The following is a 13,825-nucleotide window of genomic DNA, read 5'->3' on the forward strand; positions in this document are numbered from 1 at the left end:
CCTTCATCATCAAATGAACTTGCATATTGGTGAAAATACACGCATACTGCATATGACAGCAAGCATAGTGTACAGAGTACTTACAGTGGTTGTGTTTATAAAGCAACATTTAGTGACAACCTCATTTAATAACAGGTGTGAGTCTGGAAATGTTCTGAAAATGAGAACTATATTGTATGAAGAGCACTTAGTTTGCAGCACTTTGTCCTCGGAAGCAGTAACATCATCACTCCTGAGAACTCCCCCGCTCACTTATACTTGATACTGCGCATGCGCATCGAGGTCAAAGTGCTAAAAACTAAGTGCTCTTCCGCCACACAATATAGTTCTCATTTTTTATCCGTTTAGAAAATCGCCACATTTCTTTTGTGCCATCATACTCATCAAACTACTCATGTAACAGACTTTAAATAGGGAAACATGGAAGTGTTTGGTGGTTCCAAATTCATCCCTGTTTGGATCCTAATGATTGAATAGTGCTAGGCTAAATGCTAATATTCACAACGTGTTGTACAATGATTAAGGGGAAGCATTGAGAAAAGAGAAGTATGTATTAATTTGCCTAAGTTGAGGGAAGAACATAGTAAAATATTGAAAAACAGTGGTGTTTTCCTTTAAAGCTGATTTTAATCTGCAAAATAAATTAAGTAAAGAATAATTGACGATGGGCCGTTGAATTATAAGAAAATAATGCACACCCAAGGTGGTCATTTGCGTTGTGCCATTACACAGCGGGTGTGCAATATTTTCAAATAATTCAAAGGACCGGAGTCAATTATTTGCCACGGTTACCACAAACATTCCTCTGGTGCCTATTTTTAAGACTTTTGACAGGTTAGGCGTGTGGTTTACAGAAAAATAATCAACACCCATGGAACATTTCTCAGCCAATCAGAATACAGTATTCAACAGGCCCGTGGTATTACATAAAATCAGTGTCAGTTTTACCAAGCCAGTTGCTTGCAGTAACGCCTCACTGCAGAACACGACAACCAGGGGGCAAGGTTGAATTCAGATCCACAGGGTGGGGTTGGGTCCAAATCTAGGGGCGGAGCTGGATCCAGATTCAGGCATGGAGCTGTATTTTTTTCCCACTGCATTTTGATTGGTTGGGAGTTTTACCCCAAGACACGTCATAATCATGTTGTTGCTCTACCATTTACACATTGAGTTGTAACATAATTAACCTCTTTTTTTGACAGAAAAACAAACTTTGCTCCAATATTACTACAATAAAAGTAGTGCCTACATTGTGAAACGCGAGTTTTTTGTTACTGTTGTGGTGTAAAGCAAATGTTAAACCCAGCTAACAGAAAAAAGTTCCCTAAAAAGTTCCCAACGTTCCTAAAAAACAGTAGTAATTGTCATAGTGACCACAAACATCTCTGGTGACCACTCCATCCTCAAGGTTGGGGTGTCCACCACTTAGCCATAGTGGGACAGTTGTACCACACATATTCTTTTCAAAACATGTTTCTGGCATACGAACGTTTTGGCCATAAAGGTAAAGCCGATACCAGCCGACCCAGTTAACATTGACATTGCCGTCACAGTAGGAGTGGTTAGAATAGTTGGTGGCTCTAGTAGCATCGTTCAGAACAGTGTAGTTGTAGCAAGGGTCAGCAGAGAGATCATCTGTTCAATGAAAAGATTGTTTTCTCAAAACATTTAAGGCAATGTTTTTCTTCTAAAATGATGTTTGCCACTAAGAGCCATAACTGTCTGAAGAAAAATTTATTGTACAATAGAGAGCATACAAAGAGGAGGAGTGTGCATCTGAGATGGAGTTTTACATACCATCATTTTGATGTAATTGTTTATTTAATGTTTATTTAGATTTTTTCCAATTTTGTCATAATATGCACCCTAAATGCAAAAGATAAAGATAAGATTTTTTTTTCAAAAAACCTCTAGTGTTTTCTAGTGTAGGGACAAAATCTCTAACAATTATTTTATTGCTGAATCGCCTTTAAGATAATATCCCCTTCATTCGTTTCTCTTATATATGTATAACAAAATTTTTTTTAGACTACAGTACAATCAACATTAAAAGACATATAATTTACACTTACGTGGCATAACAGAAATGATAGTCAACAGGGCTGCGTTCTCCGAAACTACCTTAACGCTACGTCGTTCTTAAGTTGTACCTTAAGCTGTACCTTATCGCTAATACGTGTTTTCCGAAACGTTCTTAGTTACGTATCACTTCTGTAAGTCGTTCGTTCGGAAGGTTGGTCTGGAGCACTCTTAGCTATACCTTATCCCACATGATCTCCACTAGGGGCCATCACTTTCATAAAAGCTTACATTGTAGTCTATATAACTAAATATTTGTAAAAAAAAAAATGCAATACACTCCGTGTTTAATTAGGCAAATATTTTTATATTTAAAGAATAAAACATTTACATTTACATTACATTGATGGTTGTTAGATTTTTAATTATGTTTTCCAAAGGGAAATCAACTGCGAACTATTAAATGCTACATGATTAAGAAACTATTTAAAAAATATATTTTGGGTGATGGAGTTGGTGAAACTGGCAGCTATACAGCGAATCCTACTATTTCATTTGTGCATTTCATATCCGTTAAATCTTAGTCTAACGGCTAGTATTTTAGCTGCATAAATAAATCGGGTAAAATTACAAAAAATAATTATGATTATTAATGTTAATTCGACTTTGCATCAAAGTTTTTTAATGTTTTATAACTTTGAGGCAACTGCATGCCATATTCTTTATAAATATTCAAAATAAACTGTGCACTTGATTACTGCTTGTATAGTCTAAGGTCAACAAAATTTCCACATTAAAACTAATCAAAGCTAAAATCTAAAGCAATCATACTATATATTTATAGGCTATTATATAATATTTTATATGTTATATTTAGACAGACAGGCTCCAGAAATGCGTCCATTAAGCTTTATCTGCATTGTTAACGCGCTGCTTGTGCATACAGTGTCCAAGCACAATAAACGCGTTAACTAATGAACAACAGCAGTTTGTTTTTATATACTTTAAGTGTAATGCACAGCCAAGTACTTGCACAACCCACTTTATTCCCCTGTGCAACGCACTTATTGGGAACCCCTAATATAAATGATCCTTTCAAGGCATAGCGGATGAATTGGAGCAGTTTAAACATGATACGTTTGGAAATAAAGTTGCGGGTTTTGCACGGGTTTGATATAAAATATAGAAGGTTGAATTTAGTTGTTTGCAATTTGAAATATTTTTTACCAGATATTCCTAATAAATTAAACTTGAACTATTTCTAAAATGTTTATTTAATAAAGAACACCGCTATCTCATAACGCAGCGAAACCTATTACATGAAGTGAATAATTGATTGTCGAGCAATCGATATCATTCAGCACCTCCACCATGGACAGCACCCGCTAAGGTCGAACTTAAGAAGGTTTACCTTAAGCAACATCCTAAGGTATAGTTCGGAGAACACACGTAGGAAAGATATACCTGTAGTTAAGGTTTAACTTAAGAGTCTTCGTAGCGCGCTAAGAGACAACGTTATCGGAGAACGCACCCCAGAGCCTTTATAAGATCTAAATTCAAATACAAACAAACATTAAATGATTATTTTACATGCATTTAAAAAATAATTACTTGTTTTCTTATTGAATAATTTTAGGCTACTGTATTTTTTTATAAATATATTGAATATATATAAATTAACTAAAGTTTTTGTGTTGCAATTTGAGTTTGGCATCAATAATAATAAGCAAAAATCAATCAGCAATAGTGACACACATCAGCAATGGATTTAAGAAAAAGGTATATCTACTCATTGCCCTTAAAATACATATGAAGGGTGAAAATTAAACATTAATAGTGAATTATGCAAATGATTCTCAGAAGAACCTTGGTATATTTAAACATTACCCAAATATAACTGTTTCATATCAGCATGATAATCTTAAATGCAAATCATGACAAGGAAACAAACTTACTTTTAAAAAGGAAAGCATTTTAACTGACCAGTACATAGGTAATTTCTCCAGAATTGGGGTTTGTGAAGGTCTGGTATATACAGTAGAGACAAGATAAAGATGTTTTGTTTAAAAAGAGCCCTGATCCTTTTGAGTTTAACTTTACCTCTTTATTGCTTGAGAAGGGTTTGCTAAAAGTTGTATTCAACCTTTAATCCAAAAGCAAATAAACAGCAGTGAAAAACACATGAAGATACAACCTAAAAACTGCAAGCTATAAAAACAACGTTAATGCAGCTTTGCACTAGAAGATCAAAATGTTCCTAACAAAGCATGCAGCACAAAAATTGGTCCTTAGCTGTAACAGGGATAATATAAGTCACTGTAAACCCGAACAGTCCAATATACTTATATTTAAACTAATTAACTGTACTCAAACCTGTGAAAAAAGTTAATTTAATTTAAAAGTTTTATGTATTCAATGATTTCACTGCTTTGAGTTGGAAGAGAATGCCAAGACTGGGCTAAGTTTAATGTTAACAGTAAAGTTATCTGTTCATCAGCCTATGAGGAAATGTTTAACCTCATTACTTCTCTTTCCTCCTTAAATTAAAATGCACACTCATACACATAAGCATACTTAAATTTAATTCTGTGACAATTATTTTAAGTAATTAAAATGCGGGGGCTTGAGAGGAAGCCTTAGATATTGTATAAAGGCTTTGTAATGGAAAATGACCTGAAACTACGCATTCTCCTGTTGTGAAGCGGCTGGTTCTGTGTCACAGAAACAAAGAAGGACCACGCAAAATTTGATATTTGCAATGTAAATGAAGTGGTTTGAATTTTTTTGTCTTTGCTGTACTGCATACCTGCCTATATAACTGTAACAATGCAAATATATGCTTTTCAACAAACTTCAAAATAGCTTTATCCAAAGTATTTTATTTTTACTTTTTCTCTGCATGACAGACAGTGTGTTTCACAGCTTGGCTCTGTTTTAAGGTAGAAGAATGCTGTTTTTGTGATGTGAGATTTTTGTAGTGTTTTTGTTATGATATAAAGGCAGGTGCAGATATGATAGTGATTAGTAAGTACAAAAGTAATACTCAAACATACACAATAATCCAAGACACAGTTAGGACGGGGCAACATGCAAAACTACAAAGACCTCGGATGTCACAGGAAGTTAACATGTTATAAAATAAAAGGCATAACAAAAAGTGCAGAACACACAAATGCAAGACAGCAATATAATCTTCAAATAATTTAATGGTTAATCATCAAAATAAGACAAATACATCATTACATATAAAATAGAGAATAAAATGAATATGCAAGATATATTTATTTTAGAAATGTGTAACAATGGCTGAACATTTTATTTAATCTATTGTACATCAATACCACCACAGCTCGTAATTCTAAATTCCCTAAAACTGTGTTGTACCTCAGACTAAATATTTAAGTAGGATAATAGAGACAATTTAAAAAGAAACATAAAAGTTCATGACAACACCCACCCAGAAAAAAAATTTATAAAACTACTGACAGCTGTAAAATATCACTTACATAAAATTTTTATTCAAAAGAAAATATGTGACATGTTTTATTGAAAGATGCCATCCAACAGCGTTTTGATTAAAATTATATAAAATCAGTTACTGAGTAAGTAGATAAACTTCAAGACAGTGTTTTTATCAGTTTCACAACTTCATTCTAATTTATGTTTTAATCAGAGATGATGATAGAGAGGCAAATGTTAAATATTGCAGCTTTAAATGAATAAAGTCATTCATTCAGTCTAGTTTCCAGTGTTTTTTTGTGGGGCACTTTTGATGGTTCTGGATTTAAGTGAAGAGAGGAGAGCTCTCATCCACTTCACATACTGCTGTCTAACCTAAACAAGAGATAAGATGAGAAGAAGGAGGTTACAACACAGCACAAAAGGTTGAAATTAAACAAAGAATACAGGAATTGTTTTTTCACTCTCTGTCATGCAGAAATCTAAAGCTTTGACTTCCCTGCTTCTCTCTAATGTATTTAAGGTCACATGAGGGTGGGGTTTTAGCTCAGGTAGCATTAAAATAATTGTGTATCTAATATGATGAAAGAATGAGTCTGTGATGGAGTAAAAGATGATTCACCTCATCACTGAGGACACAGTAGACCAGAAATATGAAGGTTCCTTGCTGTGAGTTCAGGATCAGGAAGAGAATCTCTATCATCTTATTGTCAGTGAAGAAACTCAGAATCGAATGACAACCAAGAATCACAAACTGGGCCAGAGTTTTAAAAACCATAATCCTGCAGAAAGAGAATGAAAAAATATCCATGTGTTTCATGACTGTCCATATTTGTTTCTCTCTTAAAAATGATATGTACTTGGTTTGTTTTATCCGTGAAACTTCAGCGTTTAGCTTTTTGAGAGTTGAGTTCAGACTGATGATGATATTGATAAAGAGAATCATGTTTATCTGCAGAAAAAACAATAAAAAAACAATCACTTTGTTTTCCAGTGGTTAAAAGAGTTTAAAAAAAAAATAATCTAAACTAAACATACTGCAAGAATGAAGCAAACAGGTCCCAGAAAACTCCAGATAAAGCCTTTATCCCGTTTAATCCAGCATCTGTTTACAGGAAATGCCACAAAACATTTAAAATATTAATATAACATTTAATATTGTCTGTCATTTTGATACATGTCTCTGCTTATATAACAGACATATAATATAAATCTTCAAACATACTGTTCACTCCCATAGCCTTCAGGAACCAGTCCAACAGACACGCCCACTATAACAACAGCAATAACATATCCAATCACAATCAAGAATCTGCTGTTAAACACAGCCCTCTGTTTGGAGCTGATCTGTGATAGGTTCTTCACACAGATGAAGAGCAGCACAGCTTCGATGAACATCCACACAAAGCAGGAGAGAAAGAAGAAGTGAAGAACGCCTGATATCACAGCACACAACTCCTGATGAGATTGAAAGATTATTAAATAAATCATTCGTACACAAAGAGACTGCAGTCAGTTATAGCTCACATTTAAAGATGCTGTATTTCATGAATAATTCTCACCTTGTGAGGTTTTATGAGATTGATGAATTGTTGTGTGAGTAAGAACAGAAGATGAGCAGACAGCAGACTAATGCAGAGGTTGATTCGAGCTACATTGTTCACTCCAGGTTTCCATCGACAGAAAGCAAAAGTCAACAGAGCCAAACCAGTAAACACCAAACCCATGATCACAGCCACCAAATTCACCAACTCCATCAGAGGATCATCCTGAGAAAATAACAAGAGACATAAAAAATGAAAGTTTTTTTTTCTTTTTTTACTTGCATAGACTGCTTCAGGTCACTTTTTCTCTCTCTTTTAAAGTGTGTGACTGCTTTGTTGTCTTTTCTGGTTTTAAGTTATCTTACCTTTGTTGTGATTCTGCTGGTTTCCATGATAAGAGCAAATGTTGACAGATGAAGACATGAACACAATGTGTAGCTGCTGTTGGTGTTTACCAGAGAGCAACCATTTACAATCCACTCACTGATGTTCCAGTACACACAGGAAAGATTTCCTCCGGATACAAACTCCTTCACAAAGAATATTCAATCATCATTAGAAAGAAATTTATCACTGTTCTTAAAGGAACAGTATGTAGGATTGTGGTCAAAACTGGTATTGCAATCACAAAACTTGTGGCTAAAACCGGTACTGCAATCACACAACTGGTGGCCAATACACAACATGACAACATAAACATCAGTTGAGGGCTGCAACTCCACTTTTTAAATGACAATATCCTGGCCGGACCACTGTTGTGAGTGATATAAGTGTTTGAAATGAAAATGATTTCTTAATGTCTAGTGACATATCAGAGCCATTTTATGATTAATTAATATAAATTTCTTACATACTGTTCCTTTAAAGTTATTAATCAGTGCCCATATTGAAAAAAAGAGGAATTTACACTGGACAGGTCAGTATTAAACAGAGCGGTCAGAGGAGACAAATTGAGGTGTTAAATTGAGGACTTAAGGTTCTGATTATAAAGTCTTTCTGAGTCACAGGGCCATCCCAGCTAACAGGGAATGTTCCCGTAACTTTGGCTAACGTTCTCTAAAGGTTCTCCTAAAGTTATCCAAAAACGTTCTATCAATAACATTAGTAGAACGTTTCCCTAACGTTATCTGCAATTAATAAACATTCTTAAAACGTTAGCATTAGAAACTTTATTATTGTATTGTTAGTGGAACGTTCTACACACCTTAGTATTGAAAACGTTACTGTTGTGTATGTAATGTAACGTTCTTAAAAAGGTAACATTGAAAACGTTATAATTGCATTGTTAGCAGAACGTTCTACACACCCTAGCATTGAAAACGTCGTTCCTAGAACATTAATATAACCACAAACCGAACCATTCTAGAAACGTTTTTAAAAACGTTCTTGTAACCAAACAATAACGTTAATAATGCGTCTAAAAAACTGGATGCTTTTAACGTTCCAAGAACGTTTAATCTAATGTTTTTATAACCAGTTACAAACGTTAGAAAAACGTCCTTAAAACATTAATATCATGGTGAATGTTTTAATAATGTTTTCAAACACGTTCTTAGAACATTAATATAACAACAAACCAAACCATTCTAGAAACGTTTTTAAAAACATTCTTGTAACCAAACAATAACATTAATACTTCTAAAAAACTGGACGCTTTTCCAAGAACTTTTAAACCTAATGTTTTTGTAACCAGTTACAAATGTTAGAAAAACGTTCTTAGAACATTAATATAATGGCAAATGGAAAGTTTCAAGAAGAGTTTAAAAACATCCTTAGAACATTAAAGTGCCCATATTATGAAAAAAATCACTTTTTCTGGGTTTTGGGGTGTTCATTTGTGTCTCTGATGCTCCCACACATATACAAACTTGGAAAAAATCCATCCATGCTGTTTTGAGTGAGATACACGTTTCTGAATGTCCTCTGCCTTGAGTCTCAGATTGCACGAGTTTAAACTCAGCGCCGTTGTGACGTAACTAGCCGTTTCGTCACATTCCGTTTGAATTTTCCTGCCCACCACCCCACTCGCAGGTCTCCACCCACCAGGTAGCTAGAGAGCAAAAAGCAGTCACTTCACTGATACCCTCTATGCTGTTATCATGTCTCACGGAAATAACAGCGCTATTTGGATATTATGGATTATACTCCCGCCTACTTTTAAAAACAAAGTTTTAACGCGTGTTTATTGGAACCCGGAGTATCTTATGTACAGTGTGTTACGACGCAAAGAGTCCTCAGATTGTAGGCGATAAGACGTTCATGCGAAATCTGATGTAAACAACAGACTATGTATCTATATTTCACGGATTATACGCATTTGTGGACAAAAATGGTCATTGGATTTTTTTGGACTTTCATGGATTATTCACACATCTGAAACAGACTTGATTCGATTCGCGATCGATATAACAAAACAAAAGGTAAGAAGTCACGTTATATTTTGCATGTTGTCATCTTCAGTCACAAACTACATTTATGATGCTAGAGCATCTGTATCTCAAAACAGAGACTATGCATTGATGCTAATCCCGTAAATTATACATTTTAAATGTATAGTAATGGGAATAATATTGTTTAGACATATAGATATTTTTTTGCAGGCTAGATAGTTTGCAGCGTGGTTTCGAAAGTTAAAAAAATATATTTAACGGCTTTTTTTACAATTCTAAATGAACTAAGTAATAGTGCTTTGCCAAACTAAAAGTGTTTTGCCAAACTAACCGAGACCGGGCCTTACCGACCCGGCTTTTCTGACGAAGCTAACGTACCCCCGAGTCTCTATCACTTTCCCAAGATACAGTCCGGACCTCCCGCTAGCTTCTAGCAATTAGCGCACGCGGTCCACAAGCAGTATACACCCCCCGCCGGGTCTAAATTTCTGTCATTTGCGAAAATAATGTGTTTGAAAATGTTTTATAATGGGAATATGTTAGCATTGTCCAGGGAAAATTAGTGTATTGTTGAAACTGCTCTGGAATCATTGTGTGTCATGAGTTTCTTCTCCTGTAGTGTACTTATTAGTGATACTTTTTTGCTTGATTTGTCTGTTGGCAACATAAACCGTTAATAATAATATATAAGAATAACACAGTATGGTCTGTGCTGCTCACGATACCACTGAGCACGCGCACGGGCACATGGCGTTAGTAGTGGGGCGTGATCAAAGGAGCAGCAGCTCATAAATATGTAATGACCACCTCAAAACGGCACAATCTAAAAGGCACTGAAACAGAGGCTACTAGAGATGGGTAACAATCTTTTCCTACAAGCTATTTCGAGCAAACAAACGTTCTTGTAATCAAATAATAACGTTAATACTACGTCTAAAAAACTGGACACTCTTACTGTCTAAGAACGTTTAAACAATGTTTTGTATAACCTGTTACGAACGTTAGAAAAACGTTCTGAGAACATGAATATAATGGTGAATTTAACGTTTCAATAACGTTTTTAAAAACGTTATTAGAACATTAATATAACAACAGACTGAACCTTTCTAAAAACGTTTTGAATAACATTCTTATAACCAAACATTAACGTTCATACCACGTCTAAAAAACTGGATACTTTTAACGTTGTAAGACCGAGTCGAGTCGCAAGTCATCTGACTCGAGTCCATATCCCTGGTTTACACTTAAGTTGAAATAGAGAATAACTCAGTAAAAGTTAAATTGGATAATACCTCAGTTTAAATTAAACAGAAAGTACCTCAACGTATACAGAGTTTAGGTTGGCGCACTGAATCTCTTACAAGAAGCAGAGTCCCGTCCCTGACCAGTGGGCTTAACACTATAAATGCGTCATCAAAAACTGGTAGAGCAAGGAAGTAAGGGGAGACGGGGACGAGACTGCGTCAGCCATCTCCCTGATGCCAGTCTAGAGCCATTTCTCAATGTCAAGGAAGGAGGACTGGGATTGGGAACCACAGGTTTAATAGGCCGTACAGCAGAGTTCACCAAATCTTACCCTGGAGGGCCGGAGCACTGCAGAGTTTAGCTCCAAATTTGATCAAACACACCTGAGCAAGCTAATCAAGGTCTTCATGATCACTAGAAAATCACAGGTGGTTAGGGTTGGAGCTAAACTCTGTAGTGCTCCGGCCCAGGGAACACTGCTGTACAGGAAGGCGAGCAGGAAGAGCATTGGAGTAGTCCAACCTGTAAATTACATGGACCTGAATCAGAAGTTTTGCTGCATGCTCTGTGAAATATGGCTGTATTATCCTGAAATTCTATAGAGCAAAAAGGCATGATCATGCTGTCTTTGCAATTTTATAATAGAAAGTTCATCATAAAAAACTACACAGAGGTTTCTTGCCATTTTGGAAGGAGAAATGGTTGTTTTTACAAGTTGAATGGATAGGTCGTGGCATGGGTTGTGCTGGAAAAATAAGCAAATCTGTCTTAGAGAGGTTGAGCTGGAGGTGGTGTTTCTTCATCCAAGATGTCTTCTTAGCAGGATGTGGTGGGATCATCAGGGTGAAATGAGAAGAAGATCTGTGTGCCATCAGCATCGCAGTGGTAGGAGAATCCATGTGCCTAAGAATGTTGTGTAAATGGAAAAAGGGAGTTGACCAAGCACTGATCCCTAAAGAACCCCAGTGACCATCGGATGAGCTGTGGACTCACCAGAAAGAGGAAAAAAGGGACTGGTAGTGACACAGGTCTGCACGGTTGTTAGACTTGTGCCATTTCCTTTCAGCAGCCCTGAGTGTAATCTTTTGCTCGTAGAGAATATCAGACAACCATGGGCAAGAGGGAGTAGGACAAGCTGGTCTGGATGACAGAGGACAAAGATTATCTAAACAAGATGTAAGAGTAGAGCATAAAGTGTTGGTGGCAGCATCAGCATCTAAGGACAGAAAGTGAGATGGAAGAGAAGATGCCACCTCAGCAGAGAGGTAGGAAAGAGATAACAAAAGTTACGCCTGAAATGAACTGGAGGCAGCGCCTGTGTGTGTGATGTAGGAAGGTGTATGTTGAAACAGATGAAGAAGTGGTCAGATAGATGGAGAGGAATGACCTTAATGTTGTCCGTATTCAGTTGCAGGTGTAGATGAGATCAAGCTGGTTTCCAGATATGTTAGAAGCCTCCACTTATAACTGGATTGGAGAAACCTCATCTTAAGGCTGAATAGGATAAACCTAAATTGGAATGAAGTAGCCTTACTTTAAGTGTAGAGTAATGTATTCACATTTCTAGAGTTACATGTCTGTCTATAACCTGACGTGATTAAAGTTACTATTGTTAAACTATGATCAACAATATTATTTATTATTTACAATTCAAGTCAGATTAAGATTAGAAACAGAGAAAATTCTGTCAAAAGCACAGATGAAAGACAAAACATGCTGATAACTTCGCCCACGCCATTGGATACTGTCGTTTGGCCAGTGGGTGGGTCTTTATAATGTTGCCACTCCTAATTATAAGGGTTTTCCTTGGTATCAATACTCATGCATCTCCTTGCATCTTGCATCTGAAAACAATTAATCTCTCTAGTTTCTTTCAGATAAAAAACTAAGTTTCAGTCACATCTAATTGTTAATGGAAACATGAACTTTTTTTTGGTTAACATTTTGAAAATAATGCTAAAGTTTTGTGCAAATAGGCAATGGAAATGCAGCTAATGAGAGTAACTCACTCTGATGTGTTTGAGGGTGAAGTTGACTGGTTTGGTGAGGGTTGTGTTTGTGGTTTTAGGAAGAGTAGCAGTGATGACAGTGGACATCATGGTTTTAACTGTGTTATCTGATGTGTTGAAGAAGTTTGGTTTCAGTAGGTCCTCCATTGTGTTGTAGCTCATGAAAGCAACAGCTGCTGATACTGCAACAAATACAGAGAAGGACAATCTCATTTCATTTACATTTTTAATACAAAGTGAGTCTAAACATTGCAGATGTAAACATATGTTTTCTACACAGTGAAATACAGGAAGAACAGACACACCCACACCCAATCAATTCCCATGTAACACAAACTTCTATAAAAAATATGGTGGGAATTTTTGTTATAAATATTTATTTGTAAATTTGTTACAGTTATGGAGGGGATTGGGCGGGCACATCACAACAGCTGTGGCACTTGCGCTCAGTTGCAATAATTCTTCATTATTGTTTCACGTTTTCATTATTGCCATATGTTGTGCTGTATAGTTTCAAGTTTCCTCAAGCAAATCAATTTTGAAAGTCTACTGAAAATATTCACTAGTACATGTTTGACATAAACAAAGTACTTTAAGGAACAAATTATTTGTAATTTTTTCCACCGATATCAACAGCAGATTTATTTAGAAGCACTAAAAATAAACCTGATTTAAATATAAATACATAATGTTTATACAGTAAAAAATAAACCATTTAAAGTAGTGGTTCCCAAATCCCCCTCCCAGAATGGCTGTTTCTCAATTCTAAGAAGGCAAAGAACGCACTTGCGTTCTCGTGAAGACTGGTCTTGCCAGGCGACCTGGGAAGAACGAACTCAGAATGTCGCGAAAACACAGAACGCACTTGTAAGAATTGAGATGTGTGCGAGGTTCCTGTTGGTCAGCTGACCTCCCCAGATATCAGCCCGCAAGTCTGCACTCGATGCATCCTCGATGTCAAGAACACATCCGGGTATTTTCATGGGTTCTCTGTACTTGCGTTCTTGAGAATTGAAATTGAACTTCGACGGTTAATTATGACGTAAAGCGAGAACACAAGGACGCAAGACCGCTGAAGAACGCATATTGAGAAACAGACATTGTTTTAGATGTCTCCTTATATGAAACACATGATTACGCTCCTTCCAGCCTAGCCAAC

At 36.1% G+C, this 13,825-nt stretch overlaps 1 protein-coding gene across 1 annotated transcript in view; it reads right to left on the reverse strand.

The window, feature by feature from the left end:
- Nucleotides 1–5,310: 5,310 nt before the first annotated feature.
- Nucleotides 5,311–13,825, reverse strand: part of LOC129447487 (adhesion G protein-coupled receptor E3) — a 92,311-nt gene continuing 83,796 nt past the window's right edge. The window contains exons 3-10 of the mRNA XM_073873951.1: nucleotides 12,667–12,848; nucleotides 7,388–7,552; nucleotides 7,041–7,247; nucleotides 6,704–6,936; nucleotides 6,517–6,583; nucleotides 6,339–6,430; nucleotides 6,101–6,260; nucleotides 5,311–5,853 (exon numbers count right to left, since the gene is read on the reverse strand). Of these exons, the coding sequence (XP_073730052.1) occupies nucleotides 5,758–5,853; nucleotides 6,101–6,260; nucleotides 6,339–6,430; nucleotides 6,517–6,583; nucleotides 6,704–6,936; nucleotides 7,041–7,247; nucleotides 7,388–7,552; nucleotides 12,667–12,848 (1,202 nt within the window). The 3' untranslated portion in view covers nucleotides 5,311–5,757. The remainder of the gene's footprint in view (nucleotides 5,854–6,100; nucleotides 6,261–6,338; nucleotides 6,431–6,516; nucleotides 6,584–6,703; nucleotides 6,937–7,040; nucleotides 7,248–7,387; nucleotides 7,553–12,666; nucleotides 12,849–13,825) is intronic.

This window comes from Misgurnus anguillicaudatus, chromosome 12 (assembly GCF_027580225.2).
Source record: "Misgurnus anguillicaudatus chromosome 12, ASM2758022v2, whole genome shotgun sequence".
Lineage (NCBI taxonomy): Eukaryota > Metazoa > Chordata > Actinopteri > Cypriniformes > Cobitidae > Misgurnus > Misgurnus anguillicaudatus.